At 49.2% G+C, this 20,222-nt stretch overlaps 3 protein-coding genes across 4 annotated transcripts; all 3 read left to right on the plus strand.

Moving 5' to 3' along the window:
* Positions 1–2,753: 2,753 nt before the first annotated feature.
* LOC112891413 (CBS domain-containing protein CBSX5-like) lies at positions 2,754–4,400 on the plus strand. The gene is made up of 2 exons (XM_025958262.1): positions 2,754–3,085; positions 3,193–4,400. Exons 1-2 carry the CDS (start codon positions 2,754–2,756, stop codon positions 4,052–4,054), a joined length of 1,194 nt encoding a protein of 397 aa, XP_025814047.1. The 3' UTR covers positions 4,055–4,400.
* A 3,413-nt stretch (positions 4,401–7,813) lies between these two features.
* Positions 7,814–11,773, plus strand: LOC112873330 (expansin-B16). The gene is made up of 4 exons (XM_025936313.1): positions 7,814–8,283; positions 9,270–9,576; positions 10,115–10,244; positions 11,144–11,773. The coding sequence occupies exons 1-4, from the start codon at positions 8,106–8,108 to the stop codon at positions 11,336–11,338; spliced, it is 810 nt and encodes a 269-aa protein (XP_025792098.1). The 5' UTR covers positions 7,814–8,105; the 3' UTR covers positions 11,339–11,773.
* Positions 11,774–13,159: 1,386 nt separating this feature from the next.
* Positions 13,160–20,189, plus strand: LOC112896257 (putative nuclear RNA export factor SDE5). Of its 2 annotated transcripts, none has more exons than XM_025964211.1 (12): positions 13,160–13,234; positions 14,765–15,433; positions 15,523–15,548; positions 15,804–15,878; positions 16,419–16,480; positions 16,577–16,812; positions 17,532–17,617; positions 17,730–17,786; positions 18,110–18,177; positions 18,777–18,883; positions 18,967–19,037; positions 19,712–20,189. In XM_025964211.1, the coding sequence occupies exons 2-12, from the start codon at positions 14,806–14,808 to the stop codon at positions 19,814–19,816; spliced, it is 1,521 nt and encodes a 506-aa protein (XP_025819996.1). In that variant the 5' UTR covers positions 13,160–13,234; positions 14,765–14,805; the 3' UTR covers positions 19,817–20,189. The 2 variants fall into 2 exon arrangements, with proteins under 2 accessions (XP_025819996.1, XP_025820062.1); XM_025964277.1 differs by having other exon boundaries at positions 13,168–13,234; positions 14,774–15,433.
* The last annotated feature ends 33 nt before the right edge of the window (positions 20,190–20,222 follow it).

Below are 20,222 nucleotides of genomic sequence, written 5' to 3' on the forward strand. Positions count from 1 at the left end.
GTGCTCCCGCGCCCTCGCGCCCGCACCTTCATCTTCTCCAACGCGCAGCTCAGGTCAGAGCGCCAACCGCCATTGCCAACCTCAAGATCGAGCTCCTCCCCATCTCAAATACTCCCCACACAGGCCGCCAAAATCAAATACCTTGCACAAGCAGCTAGCCCACGACCTCCTCTACGTATCCCCCGCACCGGCCGGCTGAATCCCACGCTAGGGAGGCCGTGCGCTGGTGGGAAACTGCCGCTCGGAACAGCCATAGTCGACCTCCGAGGTGAGCCCCCGACCAACTTCCGGTTCCAGCCCAAACAACCACCAAAATGGGTTCGCCTCACCTCCCTCATCATGGTGCTTCTCTCGGTTTCTCGCGTTTGCAGCCCAATCGACGGGAACGCCGATTTCACCATCGCGGCGTCTTGGTGACCGTGCCGCCAGTTGGCATCGCCGTGTCCCGCTCGCTCCACCGCCCCGCCAACTGCTCTATCTGCGTCACCGTGACCGCCTCATCGCCCTGAACCCGTAGGTATACCCCTTCGCCGCCGGCGACCTCCCCATCGTCGGGAACATCCAACCTTACGTCATGGCCACTCCGGTCGTGGCGTCGCTAGGAGAAAAGGACTCGCGCGTAGGAGGAAAAAGGGGATGAGACGGACCTGATTTGAATAGGGAGAGAGCCTGATTTGGCTAGTTCGTTAAAATGTACAGAAATATAGAGAGCGAATCTTAGCTAAATGGGAATATGAAGAGTAAGATTTGGTTAAATATTTGGAGCTGCTCTAACAAATACACAAACTATGGTAAGGTAGTTCGCAAAATTCAAGATGGGATTGATCAGCTGCGGTAGCATAAATGAATGCAGGATAGTGTGCATCCCCATCCCGGGCTCTTATGACGGGCCTCGTCCAAGGGCCAGTTTGGGCCAGTTACAAAATGTTTCGTAGTTTCTAGTGTGGGTCTCTTGTCAGCGTGGATTGGCACTCCATGGCCCGTATTGGACTGGGCTGGCAATTTTGGCATTGCTTTCACTTGAAGTTCGACCCAACGGCTGGCTTCTCTGCTTTGGTCGATAAAACTCCTCATCTCTTCGGCCCATCCAGGGCCGTCTTGTTCGCTCATCTCTTCTATGCTCTCTCAGCCTCGCTCTCGCCATCGTTCGGTCCCGGTCTCATGGACCTGCCTGCACTGCACGCACTCGCGCCACCGTCTGGGTGCGTACGGAACAAGTGGCCGGACAGGGGGGACCGGGGGAGAAGCACGGCTCCTTATCTCCTCCTCTCCTCTCGGCCACCGGACCCGACGAAACGCCACGGCTCCCGCACTGCACTGGTGACGCGAAGCTCCGCGGAAGGTGATGGGCGCCTACGAGGGGCACCACACCACATCACATGGGGTTGGTAGGCATGGGGTGGAACGGGAATGGAACCGAGCCGAAAACTAAAAAGGCATCTGGCCTCGCGGCGCCGCCGTCTCACCAAGGCGTCGCGTAGCCGATACGTACCCAAAGAGCCAACCCCCGCCATGTGATCTGGCATTGGCCGTCCCGATACGTACGGCGCGCCAAGCTGTTCGCGCACGCCTCGCCGACGTGCTCCACCATGTCCGGCGGCTTTGGCCGCTTTCGTAGAGGCGGCTGCAATGCTCCATGTCTCGATACGCTTTTTGTGCGCCGCGATCAGTACTCGGTTTTGGAACTGGAAGGCAGTGCGTTTGAGGGGACACGGCGCATCTTTCGTCCGATTCAGACGGTGGGATCCGGTCGTCACGATTATTCAAGTGCTGGTAACAAGTTCAGCCATGTGCCTTTAGCTCCCCGGTCGCGGTATAAGGCTAGTCTCAATGATGTTTCATGAAGTACTAAATTCTATGCTACATCATCAATTTTACTGATACGGTGAGCAGAGAGAAGAATAGAGTTTCACACGATATGAGAGGAGTTTCATCACCATAAAACTCATCTAGTACATTTACGTAGTTTCCAGTCTTGATAACTATACTATAAAACTGTGCACTAAAATTAGCCTAAGCATGAGCTATAAAAAAATAAAAACAAAATTGAGAGAACTAGGGCTGCTTATTATAGCCTGTAAATCTGAATCGGAGCGTGATGAAGGTACTGATAGCATGTGTGAGACCACGTGCATGGCTGATTTTAAATTTACTGAGTGTAGTGCACCAAGTGACATGCTGACATGGCACGTGCATGCAGCGGAGCCACCTGCATTCTCATCTGACAGAGTGTCATTGAATTACTCAGACTTTGACGAGCATTTTAATAGAACAAGGTGAAATTGGGGATTCTTCTAGAGGATGTAATTTAAGTCTTTTACTAACCCGACATGGTTATCAAAGATTGATAAGTTAAAGACCGTTTGCAAGGGTTTATCTGTTTATACCGGTTCCAGGTCCACCTGTTTTGCATAAACTAGTGTACCACATGTGAAACCGTTTCAGGTGAAGGTAGTTTTTTGTTTAGCTTCACCGGTAAAACTGTTCGAGGAAAAACCCTCTCAATAACGGCCATAATATTATTACGTGCTACACCAACTACCGGCCAAACATCAGCATCATTCCAACTCATGCTAACCGGACACCATCCAGCCCGCACATCAGCTTTTCTGCCAATTATAAATAGCCTTCACCGGCATACGCGCTCAGCATCAACCCGCGTTTGCACAAGCACATTCATTATCTTCTCTGCGCGCCTCAGCAACTCTCCGTCCGTTCCCCGATCGAGCGACCTGCCGTCTGCGTGCGCGTGCATGGCGGCGACCCTCCTGTCCCACGTCGTCTCCGACCTCTGCATCGGCAGGCCGAGGGTACTCACGCTGCCGCCGTCCACGCCCGTCGCCGCCGCGCTCGCCGCGCTCCGGGCCGGAGCCGACCCGTTCGTCTTCGTCGACGCCGAACCGGCCGCCTACCGCGCGAAGAGGGGAGCGGCCACGGTGTACGTGAAGGTCAGCGTCGCGGACGTCCTCTGCTACGTCTGCGGCGACGCGGGCAACCTCAGGGACCCCGCGGCAGCGCTCGGCCGGCCCGTGTCCGCCGTCGCTGGCGGCCACGGCGACACCCACCGAGTGGACCCCCAAACAAGGTGCGCGCACATGACAGCCGCCGTTTCTGATTCTTGTTTTGTTCCGAGCTGTCAATTATCAGTCCTAGTAACGAAGTCGGCTAAACCGTTTTGATCAAACTTTGCAGGCTGCTCGACGCCATTGACGTGCTGCTGACCGACGGATGCCAAGGCCTGCTCGTTCCCCTCCACGCGCGCGCCCGCAAGCGGCATCACCAGGTCCCCTCCCCCGACGCCGTGGCGACATCGTCCGACTGCTGCGTGCTGACGCGAGAGGACATCGTGCGCCACCTCTTCGGCTCCATCTCCCACTTTTCCCCGGTCGCCGCGCTCACCGTCGCCTCCCTCGGCCTCATCCGCCGCGACGTGCACGCGGTGCACGTCGACGACGACGGGCTCGACGCGATCCCGCTCCTACGGAGAGCCGTCTCGAACGGCACGGCCGTTGCCATCGTCGCCGACGACGGCGCGCTGGTCGGCGAGATCTGCCCCGGCGTGCTCGTATCGTGTGACGTGGAGTCGGTATCGGCCGCCTTCGCCGCGCTCCCCGCTGGCGACGTCATGACGTACATCGATTGCTCTCTAACGCACATGCCGCCGGAGTTCTTGCTCCGCGCCATCCGAGCCCAGCTCAAGGACAGGGGCCTCGACGCCATCGCCGAGCTCATGGACACCGCGGACGCCGCCTCTCTGCCCTCGTCCCCGTCGTCGTCGACCTCCTCCGACGAGGACTCGCCGTCCGTACGCGGACGACGCCCGAGGAGGATGTCATCTGGGAGCTTCGGGTGGCGGTCGACGGAGGACGTGGTGGCGTGCCATTCAGGGAGCTCGCTCGTGGCCGTCATGGCCCAGGCCCTCGCCCACCGTGTCGGGTACGTCTGGGTCGTTGATGAGACCAGCGGCGCGCTCGTCGGAGTAGTGCGATTCGCCGACGTGCTCGCGGTGCTCCGGGAGCATCTCCGCCCTCAGTCCCAGGTGCTATGCAGATGATCCCCGATCTGCGTATCAGCTTATGTTCATCTAAAGATCTCCAACGCTTAAACAGTTGGGAGTTATTTATATTCTTCTGTCAATCCGTCTCTGTCAAATTCGAACCTAAGTCTGTAAAGTTTGTTTTGACAAGAGCGTACTGTAACTCGGCCCATAAGCATAAATATGGACTAACATAACTGAGCCCATATCCAAGTGGACTGAAGTGTTTCGCAAGGAGCGCTTTTAGCCCAGAAGCTGAAAGTTGGCCCAAAATCTTAATTTGCCCGGAAGCCACAATATGGACCCAGTGAATTGTGGGCTCTCACTGCATTGGGGCATTTCTAGCTTCTCTATAGTCTCGTTCAAAAAAAAAATTTCTCCATAGTCTACTAGCTATCATTATTTTCCCTTTGCGAGAGTAGGGGTGTTGACCTCTTGATTGAGAGCACTACCACGCGCTTGCTGAGAGCAGCTAGAGATTTTAGGACTAGCACAGTTGTCTGTAACTTCTAGCCTTGCTGAGAGAATCGGCAGGCACCCAGCTGCCTTCGTATTTGGGCGTCACATTCTGCTCCAACTCCAGCATGGCCATGGCTCATTAGTCATTACCATGCAAGGGCCTGTACCCAGTATTATATTATCACCTCATGTGTACCCAAAAGCGTATGCAGATCGCAGGAGCTAGTGCTACTAATGCGAACACGCCGCCTCCTTTTGAGCGCAGCCAGTCAAATTGCGCCCTGAACATATGATGCCGGCGACCGCCGTGCGCCCGTGCCGCGAGCACACCCAAAAGCCGCCGTTCCCGTCCGTCACCGCCGCGCCCGCGCGCTCTTTTCCTCTTTCCCCACCTAAAGAACGGAGCCGTGCCCTCAAACTCTCTTGTCTCCCTGACCCTCCCCACTGTCCGGCTGACCGGCTGCTGCGGAAGCCTGTCAGATTTCACACCGGAAACCCGCTTGATCTCGGGAAAGGAATCGAAGCGAGGAACGAGCCCTTCGAGAGTTCGAAACTTGGAGTGGTTAAACTTAACCGGACCCCTCCACGACCAGTACGATCGGATCGAAACTACCAGCATCGCGGCGCCGGGAACGAGCTCGCACATCATTCGGCTTCACGTGGATGCACGGCAGGGCCGCAGGGCAAGGGATCGGTTTCGAGCTGGGTGCCTGTGCTCGGGGAAAACTAAAGAACGGACCGGGCGACCGAGCACGTACGGTACGGCAGGAATGGATGGGCTCGCGCGGGCCGTCTGCACTAGGAAAGCCCTCGCAGTTTTGTTTATGTGGGAAACCCCCCGTTACGCTCATCTCACGTCATCCTGGCCGAGTTTGGTCAGGGGAGCTGCCTGAACAACTCTGCCGCTGTCGCATTTAGTGGCTCGGCCGAGAAATCCTTACCGCGCGTGCAATGCAACCTCGTCTGGCGTTCTGACAGGGTGACAGTGCCTTTGACAGCAAGTAAAATCGGAGTACGCGCGCACCGGGGCTGCCATGCACCGTCCATCCGGCGTAATTCCGCAGCCCCGGCTCCCCTGTCCTTGAGCACAAGGAAAGGTTCTCTCTTCAGATATGAGTAGCACGTACGCTGCATGCAAGCAATTGGCTTTGGGCCCAGGGAACATGTGGTGTTTCGACGCGAATACAAATTGCAGGACTGGGAGGCAGGTGTCGCCGTGAACGCTATTGAAAGGCCGCATGAAACTACCAGCAACAAAGTAAAAGGAAGCGAGGCAGTGATGCTCAATAGATGGAACCGGAATAAATACGGTGTGTAGAGTTGTAAAACTTGACATCCAAGTCCTGAGGCCTGGAGCATCGCGCGATTAATTGAACAGAGAAAAATGCTGACAGACAACTATACTGCATTGAGCCATTGACCCCATGGCGATTGCACGGATCTTACCCTAATAATGCTAAAGAAGAAAAGGCAAACCTACATGAACTGAAGTAAAGGACTCAAATCATGAAGTGGACATTTTCTGTGGGGAAAAAAGAAGACCAAAAGTAACCCGCACTCTAGTGAATTCACTTACTGCCACCGTATTATATGTTCCACCAAACCAGGAGCCATCTGCTACGCCACGGATCGAGCTGCTCCTTCCTTCCTTTCCCTGCGAGTGAAGCCATCTCCCCCGTACACTGTTTGCCCGATCGCTTTTCACGGCACGAAAGCGTACCCTTCACCCACCGTCTTCACTGCACTGCACACCGCACCCGCACCCGCACCCGCACCGCGTACGGCGGCAGCCGGTAGCTAGCTGCCCTGCTGCAGCATCGCAGCATCGGGTGGCTAGCTGCTCGTGCTCCTCGGCGGCGCGACGCGAGTACGCGACGAACAAAAACCCTGGTGGTGTCGTGCGGTGACGTCGACCCGCCAACTAACCCCGACGCCCCCCACGGCTCGGCTCCAACGTTCCCGCGCCCAGAGCCCCACCAGGCCACCAACGCGCGCGTCGCGACTCGCGCAAACCAAACTGTCGGCCGGGCGAGGGCGAGGCAAGGCAACCGCGCCGTTACGGCGGGGCGCGCGGATCCTGGACGCTAGCCGCAACGGCCCGGCGCCGGGCGAGCGGGGCAGCCCTCGGCGGCCGGTCGCGTCCGAGCGCCCGCGCGCACATGGGGGAAGGGGAAGAAGGGCAAAAGGCAGCGCAACTTGCCAGGATGCGGATAAAAACGGCGTGTCGACACGGGCCCGTGGCCGTACGCGTGCTTCGGCCGCGCCCGCAGCGCCATCGCGTCCGTGCTCTCCCATCGCGTTGCACTCGGGGATTTGGGGCGTCCCGGGCTTCCATCTGCCTGCCACTCCGTTCTGGAATCTTGGATCCAGGGACGGGGGCGCAGGCGGGCTGCCCCGCCTGCAGTGCATGTCGTTCCGACTCGGGGCTCTGGGTGGATTCACACATGTGGATGTGGTGCGTCGTGTGTACACAACGGACCCCAAGGCGATTGGGAGCTGTAGCCGTGTTGGATGATACGCCCGCTGTTTTTTTCTTTCAAGCTGAGGTAACTTGTGTAATAACAGTATAATCCCAAAGAAGTTTTTTTTTTTACTGGATGCGGCAGCTGAGGGCCCGGATCAATCAACATCTGGATTCGTCTCAAGAAAGGAAGATAGGTTGTTGTGTAAAATGATCGTTCAAATCTTACCCGATTATGTAGGGCATAGAAATTAAAGAACCACTCATAGCAACGAGTTACTAGAACTACTACCATTTGCAGTTAATACCTTCATTAACAGCCGCGCTGCGGTTATCAATGTCTAAAGCGTCATAAAAGTATGACGTCCCAGAAGCATGTAATTACAGCTCTCTAACTATGTCATTCCATTGAAGAGAAAACTATTTTGACTGGTCCTTTTAAACGTTGGGCCTTGTATTTTTCTCGATTATTTAATAATGAATACCTGGATATATTCAATATTTACTTATACAAAAGGGGAAGAAGACGCGTATTGGAACTAGATTCACAATGTCACATTTACGAACAAAAATAATTATTTCAAATGCTAGTTGTTCCATATAAAATGGTGGGTAAATCTATGTTCACAGTGTCACTTTTATGAACTAAATAAGTATTTGAGTAGTGTGCCTTCAGTGAAAATCTTTAACTTTTGAAACCATAATGTGCACCAATAAGCAAGGCCACCCCTCGTCATGTGCCAAAAGCCAAGCTCTCCATCATAGCGAAAACACAAAACGGATGCCACTGGGCCACAGCGGGGCACTCGCATCAATCAAACAGCCATGCAGAAAAGCTAAACGTTCCTGTTTCCCTCTACCCTTGTCCACAGTATAAATCCGGGCAGCCACCACCCTACCGCCCCTACTGGTGCATCCCCATTGTCCCTTCCGCGCCATTTGTGCAGGGGGCCTGGGCAGCTCTGAGCGCTCTGCGCATCGGGGACTGGGGCTTCTCGAAGGCTTGAAAGCGATCCCAGAAAGAGAGGAGGGGTGGTGTAGGCTACCACCGCGGCCATTCCTGCGCGGGACAGCGGCAGTGTCGGTAGGTGTCCGCTCGCTGCTGGTTACGCCGCCGTTCGTGCTCTGTTCTTCACGTGCGCGCGCGCCATGGCCGGCTCCTCGAGCTCTTCCGCCGCCTGCGCCGTGCTCCTCGCGTCGCTCGTCTGCGCCGCGTGCCTCTTCGGCTCCGGGGAGGCATCGGGGGCGGCGCACAGGGTGGTCGACCCCGAGTGGCACCCGGCCACCGCCACCTGGTACGGCAGCGCCGAGGGCGACGGCAGCGACGGTAAGACCTCGTATGCTCAATTCTCACATCCTTCGTTCTGGCAAAGAATTAGCAATGGCGATTGCATATATTGCACCTTCACTGCACCCAAACTTGTGATCCTTTTTTTTCTTCTATAAAACAGCGAGCAGTAAGCATCAAACTAGTAAAACCATTGGATTCGCATCACTGCTACTGTTTTCCGTTTTGCAAATTGTTCTGGCCGTTGCAACATTTTGGCGGTACCTCGGCGTATCCGGCCTTTAAGATTCGTGCGTGCGATTGTGGCCGGCAACGGAGCATGTGGCCACGGCCGTGCTCCACCGTGTCGGGTCCTTAAACTCGCCGCTTTTACTAGCTAGGAACCAACAACCATATCGGCGTATAATCCACCGACGCTCCGTTACATTTTCCGCCTGACACAGACAAACGGGCCGATGGGCCGGGAAGAATTAACCCGCGAGCCAGTCAAAAACTGCATCTCGTGCTACATGTCCGTGCAGTGGTCAGTGGAGGAGCTGGAGAGTGCAGAGATGACGGCGCGGTCACGCTAGGTTTGTTCTTTTTTACATCGAGGGTAGCAGCATCAGCGTGGTTTTTACTCTGACCAAGTGTACTACAAGTGGGAGCGGTCCTGCGTCTTGCTCATGGCTGCATCTGCATGCGATGCAGAGCAAGATGGGTTATTTTTGGGAGTCAGTTTGGTTACTCTCAGCTCTCAACGGAACTGCTCACCTGCATGCTGTTCCCGTGTCCATACTAGAACCGGCCAGTTGCATGCATTTCTGTGCGTCCCCACAATTATTCTGTTGCCGTCTGCCTGCCGTGATTGTTAGTGGATCTGAAAGCACGCAGTAACCACGTGCATATACTCCATGCTGGTTTTATTACCTCCCTTAATCTTGTAGCTCAATAACTTTCTATAGACTTGTGTGAAACTGACAATGATGGTAGCGGCGGCTCTCTGATCTGTGATCTCTATCGCCGTGTTGATGAACGTACCCCAGGCGGCGCGTGCGGGTACGGGACGCTGGTGGACGTGGTGCCGATGAAGGCGCGCGTGGGCGCGGTGAGCCCCGTGCTGTTCAAGTCCGGCGAGGGCTGCGGCGCCTGCTACAAGGTCCGGTGCCTCGACCGCGGCATCTGCTCGCGCCGCGCCGTCACGGTCATCGTCACGGACGAGTGCCCCGGCGGCGTCTGCGCGGGGGGCCGCACGCACTTCGACCTCAGCGGCGCCGCGTTCGGCCGCCTCGCCGTCGCCGGCGCCGGCGGACAGCTGCGCAACCGCGGCGAGATCAACGTCGTGTTCCGCAGGTACGTAGTACGGCGACCAGCGCCCCACCACGGAATTACGCATGCTGTAAAGGGTAGTAAAAAGCACGCGCGGGCGGCGGCTGCCGTCAACCGTATCGTGCGAACTGCATGCCTTGCGTCTGACGATACTAGAAATGCAGACACTTGAACTCTGTCAAAAAGAGATTCTACAGTACTGTATACTTCCTCGCAATGGTACCACAGAGAGTAGTGGACAAGAGTTAAAAATGTGCTGCTGTCAGACGAGGACCATGAGGTACGCGGATACCTGATACCTCTGCAGCCCCTGGCTGCCTGCACGCAGTAGTTGGATCTTGGACGTGCCATTGGCCATGGGCGCACCACCAGGAAATCAATGCGCGCGCCACAGAGTCCACGCTGTCCGTACTCGCCCATGGCGTGCGACGGAATGGATAGCCGCAGTTCGCAATGAGCAGCGACGGCCAGTAGTAACCGTAGGCCGGGTGAATCTTCAGAAAGGAAAGGTGTTCGTGTTACTGCTAGCTCGTACTGACGGGTGGGGTTTGTTCGGTTGCAGGACGGCGTGCAGGTACGGGGGCAAGAACATCGCCTTCCACGTGAACGAGGGCTCCACCAGCTTCTGGCTCTCCCTCCTGGTGGAGTTCGAGGACGGCGACGGCGACATCGGATCCATGCAGCTCAAGCAGGTAACAACACATCAACCTTTCTTCAGCTCACACTTCACGCCGCGTACAAGTCGAGTCCATCTCTCCGCCGGCACAAGTGCGATTCGACGGCATTTTTCCTCTGTAATCCGTGGGGAGGAGTTCGGCGATTTCTTTTCCTAGGGACAGGCAGGTGTTCGCGGGCAGCGACAGTGCGGCATGTGAGTGGGACCCCCTCTTTCTCACATGCGGCTTGGGGGACACGGGCGATGGTTTTCTGGACGGATGGGCCAGCATGGGCCGCAGCAGCTACAGGCCTTTTCTGTCTGTTCCCCCCTTTCTTGCTGCTTGCTCGCGACTTTTCTTTCATCAACTTTTTGTCGTGCGGTGGCCTGTGGCCCTTGCCGGCGGAATAAGTTACATCTCTAGGGCTCTAGAAATCTAGAATCACATGCAGGTCCTCTCCTCTCCCAGACAGAACAACGCCACGGGGAGCTAGCTGGTAGAATGAAACTTGATACTGGTCGCAGCTTTTGCCGGGCAAGTCTAGTGGTAGGGCAACAAGACAGAGTTCTGTTACCCCTACGCCTGAAGCAAATTGTACTACTGCAGTTCCTTAGGCAGATAAAGCCAGGGTTTATATGTCTGAAGTTTTTCAGCTAAACCTAGCAGTTTTTGCTTCGCCCTTTTTACTGCAGTTCCTTAGGCAGATTGAGTTGACAGCTACACATGCCCCTGTTTATTTTGTCGAGAGAATAATCTGTTCCTTTTTCCCTACGGCGTGCTTCTGCTTGTGCAATAATGCTCTACTCTACTACTCCCTTTTTTAACAGTACTCCTCCCATCATGTTGGGGCTAAAGATGACATTGAACTTGTCTTCCGGTCTTACACTTGTGGATTTCTGGGGTGACTGCAAATTGCAACTTGGCTGTGGATGCAGGCAAACTCGGCGCGGTGGCAGGACATGCAGCACATCTGGGGGGCCACGTGGAGCCTCACCCCGGGCCCGCTCGTCGGTCCCTTCTCCGTGAGGCTGACGACCCTGACCAGCAAGCAGACGCTCGCGGCCCAGGACGTCATCCCCAAGAACTGGGCCCCCAAGGCCACTTACACCTCCCGCCTCAATTTCGCGTAGAGAATATATTCTCGCGTAGAGGAGGCCCGCGTGTTCTCAGCCCGCGGGGTAGTCAAATGGGCTTAGATACGGTCATTTTTAGGCCCATATTGTTTCTGTGCAGTGGGCTTGTGCCCATATTAGTGTGTGTAGTAGCAGGGGATGCATGAGCAGGTATTTGGGCCCTGGTAGCCCTCTCCATCAAAAGCGGGAGAGAGAGCGTGTGGGCCGCATGCTTCCTGGAGGATGGAAATGGGGGGAGTTCCGGTGAAGAGCGGCTGGTTGGCATACTTTTATTTCCGCGTTTTTCGTTTGTGACCGTTACTACCATGCCCTTGGTACCACGAACTTGTTTACATGGGTTGTAACTTATGCACTGTAAACTATATCTTGTATTGTTCGTTCATGTTATCTGTCGAGGAACGGATCCATCTGAAAAATTATGCAAGTTCGCATGATCCGCTGTTACTGTTCACTGTCGCGAACTATGTGTGCTGCCCTCTGCGATGCTTGAACTGAAACAGAGCACTGTCCATTAACATCTAGCACTTTGGTAGCTGAAAAGATTTACTGAAGCCAGGTCTTTTTCTACCCTTCGTTTTCAATGAATGGGTGCATGCCCATCGGGATCAGAATCGTATCAATGGCAGTAAGTTGGGATACCATCGTCTCGTTGTTTGTGAGAACTTCAGCAAAAGTTGAATGGATGCTTCTGCACTTTCCAACGATCGGTGCAATCAGAAATCACGCCAGATGTGCCGCGCATGAGTCAGTTCCGATGCAGTTTTCGTACCGTATCTTCAACGTGAAAGCAGCACATTCAATGAAGGTGCCGATTCAATGCTGAGCTAAGATTTACTAATCTGAAAAAAAATAGAATTATACTTTTTATGGGATGGAGGAGTACGCGACATCTGATCTGATCATCTAAGGGTCCCGTTTGTTTTAGTTTCTGCCGATTTTAATAGCTTGATTTTGAAAAATTTAAAAATTATAAATCTTAGAATCGAGAATCTAGCTGATTGTGAATTCTAGATTTTGAATTCTAGAAGTCATCTAACTTTTAAATTTCTCAAAATCGAGCCTTCAAAATTGATTATAAGCTGAAACAAACAGAACCAAAATCCTATCACTTGAAATTGAAATCAATGGCAAACATCCGATCTGTTCACTTGATTCACATCACAAAGGTGGTTTGACGAAGAACCTAAGGCCCAGTGACCTATGCATGAAACATGGGTCTCATGATCACATGATGTATGGAAATGGGCATCCAAATCCAAAAGATAGTTTAGTAAAGGGTTATGTGAACTTTAGCTATAGTTATGGGGAGTAATTTAGACTTTTCCAATCCAAAACATATGCACGTCAAGGTTGCTACAGAAAATTGCACCTAAACTTTTTCGAGGAAATTTATCTTGCTCTACTGCGAAAAGAACGGTACGTTTGGATCGTTGCCCTCTCGTTTTTGTGTTTCCTGAACCATAAAAAAGGTACAGTGAACTAACAGAATGACAGCTATCAGCCTATCGCAGCGGCAAACCGGGGAGAGCACAGAGCTGTCACGACTCCCGATTCACACGAACAGTGCGAGACACAGTACCGCACCACTTCCAGGAAAGCATCGGAGCGACGGGGGCCCACCGGCCGGATCAACAAGTGGACCTGGTCCATAGACCACGGCGCCGCAACCCCATCGCCGAGTCGGAGGCATTTCCGCCGCGTCGCACTGGACGGCGTGGATCACGTCGCTTCGTAGACCTCGACCACCCGGCGTAACTCAACTGCTGACCTCCCCCCCTCTCCTTTTAAACCGTGTCGGGCCAAGCGAAGCCGAACCAGCAGGGGAGCGGCCGAGCAGCAGGCGGAGTGGGCAGTGGGGCGGCCCGCCTGCGGCGAGGGTCGTCTCGAGAAGCCGTAAGCCCCCCTTCCTCCCCCCCCCCCCCCTCTTGAACCTTCTAGAATGTACTCGAACCTCGCTGCGGCCGTGCTTCGTTCGAGGGCGGAGGTTGATCTGGTGCCCTTGCTCCTTCGCCTTGGCCCTTGGGGTCCCGTGGGTGGTCGGTTCAGTGCGGGGTTGGCGCCTTGTTTCTGATCGAGCGGGGGGGTTTGCGTAGGTGGCGATCGGTTATGCTGTTCCGCGATTTCTCCGATTTCAGTTCCCACTCGTTGCGCGATTTCAGTTTTATCGTTTGTGTTGGGTGTTCAACCATGGCAGTTCGGTTCGCCATTGAGGGGGTTTTGGGGTGGGTTTTCTGATTAGATGGGTGCGGCGCCCTGGAGCAGGTAGCTTCTAGATTTTTTTCCCGTATCTTAGTGATTTTTGAAGAATTTTGCTGCAGAGTCAGGGCGATTTCTGGCAATGTCGTTTCTACGATTTTATCTTCTTCGATTGGGCCTTGCGTCCCAGTTCGCGTTTTGCTTGCTTGAATGCATGAGCGGTTGTTCGAACTGATGTCCCAGTGTGTTTCGGAAATAATGAATCGGCTCGGCTCGCGCAAGAGCAGCAGTGGCTGATATGCTGTGCTCTTGGGTTTGCTAATGTGATTATGTGACAAGCTTCCTTTATTTGGCCCCAATTCTGCAAGCGAATGTGTGAAGTTGTGGTTGCATGTCGTTTGTTGGTTATTCAACTATTCTATCTAGACACGTTAGTATCTGTGATGCTCAGATTGCTCTCCTATCAACTCTTTGCGTGTATTTATTTTTGGTTTGGGGATGGTTAGGGCCTTAAGGAATGGGTAGTGTGGCAGCATTGGTTGTGGTGGAGTGTAATTGTCATCTGTTTGCTAGTAATTTACAGCTTGCTTGTACTTGATCCATACAGAGACAAAGTGATATCCAATTTTGCTGAGTCGTTTGGATTATTCTCTTTTCTTTTCGGTTTTATGTTTGAGTTATTTTTAGCTTGTGACGATTGGTCTTGTTAATTAGTCCAGGAGGGTAACTCATATGCCATTTGCTGGTTCTGAGAATTTTATACCAATTTTGGTGGGATATATCTCTCTCTCTCCATAGATACTGTTTCATCAATATGTCAATATTTGATGAATGTTTTGAGAGACATTGAAATCATGATCACAGCAAATGGTTTGTTTGCAAAATTGTTCGCAGTTACTGGTTTCAATGTTGCTATTATACCTATCCTTCAATGGTTTGTGTACCTTTTTCTCAAACCCAAACACCAACTTGGATGAACAGGACCGCTTGTGAGACCCCACCGAACACTTACTGGTTAGCTTAGTTCATGATCCATTTGTAGCTCTTTAGTATATGAATCAGTTTACTGTCATATTGGCATTTTATCATGTATTTAAGCTGTCCAACCATTTTTGTTCAACATTCTCTATGGTTTCTTGTGCTGATAACACTAGTTCTACACTTAGTGTTTTTCATTTTATATATCCTTATCATGTGATGAACACTTACTATTCTTTTGCTGGGCAGGTCTTACAGTTCATAAGAACCTTTTGGGAAAGGTCCTCACCATGGATCTATCACATTCACTAACTTCATCCAGTGACAATGAAACCAGGGCCCTTAATACATTGCTTGATGTGTTTGGATGTGCCTTTTCACTTGATGATATAGCTGATGCGTATGTCAAAGCAAAGGGTGATGTCAACAAAGCTGGAGATTTCTTGACCGACCTTCAACTTTCGTCGCCTCGTATCAGTGATGTCGAGCCAAGTGTTGAGACTAACATTTCCCAGACTGACAAGGTGGTTGAAGAAAACAATATGGACAATTCAAGCCAACCAAGAACTGTTTCCCAGATTGAACAGGCAGTTGAAGAAAAGCATACGGAGAATTCAGATCAAACAAGAATGCCTGAAAAGTTGCAAAAGTCTAGTGCTGCATTTGGTACTGTCTCCAGCATGTTAGGAAAAGAATCTGCCAGAGCTACAACACAAGCGAATAGAGCATCAAAAAAAGACAAACCTCTAAAGGTTGAACTGCCAGAGTACATGCGTGATGATTTTAAGGTGAAGTCTGATGAATCTGGTTCTGCACCAAGGAGAGAGACTTTGAATAACAGGGATGTTGAGGAGTTTCTGTTTTGCATGCTTGGTGAAGGATTTAAGCTCAATATGGAAGTAATTCGTGATGTTCTAGGTTAGCATGTCTACTATTTGACCTGCATTTTGCCCATTCATTTCATTTTTCCAAGATATGTCTTGACTGTTTCCAATTTTCTTTTGCAGGTAGCTGTGGATATGACATTAAGAAGGTACTGATACATCATTGTTGTTATTGTATATTTTGTGTCACTCCTATTTGTCACAAATGTAGTGAAAGGGTCTAGAATTTAGACTTAACTCTTACATTTTCTAAGAAGAGTTTAGACTTTAGATTACATAGTTTCATCTGTCATTACATTTTCTTCTCAGCCTAGTAATATAGCTGATTGGCTGTGTTTACATAGTTCTATTTGTCATTGCAGTTTCTCATTGGCCTACTGATATAGCTGTGCTGTTGTATGCAGAGTATGGAGGAATTGATGTCATTTTCTGAAAAAGATCTAGACAAGAAGGCAGAAAGCAAAAGTAATGCATTACAAGTAAGACTTCTTCTGGCCTCTTCATCTCTAACTTCTAAGCTCTGCTTCTGTACCTGCACACCTTGTTAATTACTCTGCATTGTACTATATATATTTAGGTGTTCCATTACATTCTGTTTGGTGATCTTTATCCTTAACTCTGAATGTAGATTTTTTTTTTTGCTATCCATTTTTGCCAGGTTGGATTACCCACCATTTCTTGTACTGATACTCAATGGAATATGTATAATACTTAAAAATTACCATTTGGTGCCGATATATTTTCTATTTACTGCATTTTGATCTGTAGCATATATCTTTTAGGGCCACCCTTTCTTGCTTGTCATGGTATATGATTTGTTGTGTTTGTGTCGGTTAAGATCTTGTTTTGATCCTTCCGAATGGTAGCTCTGCTCCCGATCAACTGTTGGTCGTTTTACCAATACTCCTACTGTGCTACTTAATATAATACATGAGAGTTCCCTCTGGATGCATTTGGCATTTGTTTGGTTTGGTATAAATATCTGACTGATTGTAGCCCATAATATATCTATGGTGCAGGATGTGGCAGTAGAATGTTCTATTTCCAAGGGAAAATGCTTAGGCTCACAGTCAACCCTTAGGTTCTACTTATTCTCTCATTAATTGCCACCCCCCCCCCTCTATTTCCATTGTGGAGCTGGTAGTTATTTTGCTTTCCGTAACTCCTTTCTTTGTAGTACCCATTCTTCACAAGAGGGGATGCAAAGGTCAAAACCACAGATTTCTCCGGGAGAGTTGATTGAAGCAATCTTCACCGTACCTGGAAGATTGGAGGAGGAGCCAAAACTAAGAAGATATGAATTGGGTGCAAATCGAAGCAGAGTCCCAGATCAGAAACCAGTCTTGAAACCTCTTGAGGACATTTCAACATATTCTACTAATTTTCCTGTCAAAGTTTCCGTAGGTAGCAAAGGTATACTCAGCATACTACTGCTTTCCTTTTTTTTTCTGAATTCAGGTTGGTTATGCATTTTATGAGAAGTATAGTGAGTAAATCTTTGTCCAGTTGTCTGCTACTATTTCTACATCTTTAATCTTTTGCGCCGACATACTCAGTTAAACTTGTAACATATTTACTGTTTAGACTTGAAAAGGAACAATGTAAGATCTCTTAAGTGAACAGATAAAACCAACCATAATACAACCTTTCCAGCGTCTTGACATATGCTGATAATTACAACCAACATCAGTATCAAGCTCTCAGTCATATTAGTTCTTTGATTCTGCTTTGTTGTACTGATTTTTTTCTGTTATAGTTCTCTTTATAAGTCCATCCACTCTCCACGTTGGAAATGTAGTCTGGCTATTTTTTCTTTTGGTACTGAATTCTGCTGAAACTTAACAAATCAGCAAGTTCTCACCTGTGTTCCATGCTTTAGTCAAACCATACTAAGGATGCTTTTGTTTAGAGCACAAAACATTTGTCCCGAATCAGAACAAAGAGCTTAAATGTTTTTCTGTACATGTTGATAACTTGGGTTAAAACAGCTAACATGAAATCAAGCCCCCCTAAATAATTTAAAGCCTATGTTCATACTTTGTGTCATAGTGAAATGTTTATCAGATGATATCATTCTGCATTTCATGGAAAATTCTTATAACTTAATTTGAGCTGTTTGGATTTATATTTAGAGCCAGCTGTGAATGAGGAGGATTACCAGAACTACCGCAGGGCTGCAAAGCAGCATTGGGATATGATGAAGCAGTACTATGAGAAGGTAAGGGTTCCAAGATGATCATTTTTTTGAACACGGACGTCATCCATTTTTTATTTCACTTCTGTTAAATATATGGTGTTTATTTATCACTTGTGCTCTGCTGAAATTGCAGGCAGCTGATGCTTTTAGGGAGGGTAACAAGAAAGAAGTCGATTATCTTATACAGGAAGTAAGTGTTACCCTTCTTTTTGGGGGAGAAGAGAATGGTGGGAGACTACTTTCTTAAATCACTTTTGGGTAATATGCATAGGAACTGCATACAGCTGTTGGAGATTTTGTTGTCGACCTGCTTAATGCCTTTGAGCTACTCTAGATTCTAATAAAAAAGTGAATAATATAACCTGTTGTCAAAATTATTAAACATAAAACATGCTAAGGTTTTATCTTCTTGTCTGGTTATGATGGCTACATAAAGACCATAACATAATTTAAGAAAATGAATTACTGACTGAATATATTCTATACTGAGTATATTCTATGTTGGATATCAAGGGTAAGCGATGTTACCAGATGGCTCGGCTGGCTGATGAGAAATCTGCTGGGGAGATTATTAAGTCCAAGTAAGTCTACTATTCCTCTTGTATGTTGGTTGGAACTATGTTTTGTATTTTTGTATTGAATCTGTTTGATCCTTAACAGAATCTTGGCTCAATTTACTCCCCACCCCCAAAAAAAAACAATTTGAATTGATCAAATCTACCCCCTAAATGAGTTTTTTTGTCTTTTTTTATCGCTGTGTAAAATTGGAGGTTTAAGTCCAAATTTTGTGAGGTGATAAAAGGACATGATATCCTTTGTTAGAAAAATGCTTCAGAAAATTTTCATCATTATTTTTCATGCAAATTTATATCGCTAGAGTTGATTTAGTATTAAATGCTTCTAACCTGTACAACTAAAGAAGAAAGATTGTTAATGTATTTTTCTAACATAAGTGATGACGTTGAAATTAAAACTCAACAGGCTCGAGAAATGAAAAAGAAAAATCTCATTAGGGGGGAAATTAGACCAATTGTAATAGTTTGGGGGGTAAAATCGAGATGAACTTTTGTTAAGGGAGCTAGGCGACAAAATAGATTGTTTAGGGTATTAAAATGGATTTCTTCCTTTTGTACTCTTATCAGAATGTGAACTTATGATGACAAATTATGTTGTACTGCAGGGAAGCAGAGTCCAGAAGTGAAGTTTGTCTTGATCTGCGCTCACAAGATCCAGCAAACGTACCTAATCTCTTGAGATTTCATCTTAAACAGCTGGCAAACATTCCATGTAAGATCAGTGCATGGCTTTTTGAGTTTATCAATTCTTTTGTTGCGAACCATCTAAATTTTATTTATGTTTCATGTTTGCAGCTATGGATTACCTAAACGTTATTATTGGCGTTGATGATGGCAGTTTCAAAATGGGACAAAGAAGAAGAAAGGTGTGGTTTTATCAGATTATCTGCTAGATGACTATTACTTCTGATTTTTGCACTACACCTATTGCTTAGCTGCATGCATGATTCTGAAGTCAATCCTCGGGGTGAACTTTGAGTTTTTACTTGAAGAGTTGACGTACTAGTATTAACATAAATATCTTAGGGTACTGCTAGTATCAAGTGATGCTTATGCTTTGTATCGACAAGATATACTTCATTGTGTTTGCTCTTTGTGCACTATCTTGTAAGATCCTTCATTTTTACCCCCTTGGTTCATATCCAGTCAATGTGGCAAGAAAAAAAGTTTATAAATATCTGAAAGTGATAAGAATAAGGGAATCTGCAATGTAGTAACTAGGAGACCACGCTTAAGCTTCAATATATATTTGTTCAAAGTCAGTATGTAGGTATTGTAGATGTTGTAAATCTCTGCTCACCATTGATTAAATCCCTGCTCCTCGTGGCTTTTGCCTTCTCCCTTCTCTCTGACCCACTCCAATGGCAATAAGTACGTTGTGTGCTGGTCTTCCAACTATCAGATGTTTTGTCTAGTATGTTCCATTTGTACGAGATGCCTCAGAATTCTTGTTTAGCAATTAGCATAATTCTATCTGTAGCTCACGTAGATGCTGTTACATGATTTCATCTGACTAGTTTGATTATTTGAATATTGGCAGGTGATGAAGTATCTGGAGAAGAATTCAATCCAGTGGACTGAAGAAGAACCCCACTCTGGGAACATCCTCGTCCGTATTAATCAGGTGGGAAACCAGCAGGGATAGGTTCATGTACAAAGGTGGCGTGACACAAAACTGACAGAAGATGATAATTAGCTCGTGGTACATCTTCAAATGCCGTTTTGAATATAGGTGCTATCTGTTCTTTTGCAAAAGAGCCATGTAAGCTGCCACTACCGGCATTCTTGTTGCGCGCACGTTGCAGACGTTTTGAGTTAATTGCTACCTCACTAGTGACCCCAGAGATGAGAGAGGGAACACAGGTGATCGCCTGGCAAAAGTAGTAGCGTAACGGTTAGATATTGAAACATTGCCAATAGGCCCAATAGGCAATACTAGCTTGTATGCTGCGAGTGCGCATGAACGTGTGGACAATATTTTCTGATCTACCGCCAATGGTCCGTTGCAGTTTCGAAAACCTGTTTGTTTTGTGGTTTTATAGCATAGTTGC

The sequence above is a fragment of the Panicum hallii genome, chromosome 1 (genome assembly GCF_002211085.1).
Source record: "Panicum hallii strain FIL2 chromosome 1, PHallii_v3.1, whole genome shotgun sequence".
Lineage (NCBI taxonomy): Eukaryota > Viridiplantae > Streptophyta > Magnoliopsida > Poales > Poaceae > Panicum > Panicum hallii.

What these genes read in the sequence shown, in the direction of transcription:
- LOC112896257 (XM_025964211.1), top strand. Translation starts at nt 14,806, where the DNA reads ATGGATCTATCACATTCACTAACTTCATCCAGTGACAATGAAACCAGG. An exon ending in TGAAGCAGTACTATGAGAAG is followed by an intron (nt 17,618 to 17,729) that starts GTAAGGGTTCCA and finishes CTGAAATTGCAG; the next exon opens with GCAGCTGATGCTTTTAGGGA. An exon ending in TCGATTATCTTATACAGGAA is followed by an intron (nt 17,787 to 18,109) that starts GTAAGTGTTACC and finishes TTGGATATCAAG; the next exon opens with GGTAAGCGATGTTACCAGAT.
- LOC112891413 (XM_025958262.1), top strand. Translation starts at nt 2,754, where the DNA reads ATGGCGGCGACCCTCCTGTCCCACGTCGTCTCCGACCTCTGCATCGGC. An exon ending in CGAGTGGACCCCCAAACAAG is followed by an intron (nt 3,086 to 3,192) that starts GTGCGCGCACAT and finishes CAAACTTTGCAG; the next exon opens with GCTGCTCGACGCCATTGACG.
- LOC112873330 (XM_025936313.1), top strand. Translation starts at nt 8,106, where the DNA reads ATGGCCGGCTCCTCGAGCTCTTCCGCCGCCTGCGCCGTGCTCCTCGCG. An exon ending in CGAGGGCGACGGCAGCGACG is followed by an intron (nt 8,284 to 9,269) that starts GTAAGACCTCGT and finishes AACGTACCCCAG; the next exon opens with GCGGCGCGTGCGGGTACGGG. An exon ending in GATCCATGCAGCTCAAGCAG is followed by an intron (nt 10,245 to 11,143) that starts GTAACAACACAT and finishes CTGTGGATGCAG; the next exon opens with GCAAACTCGGCGCGGTGGCA.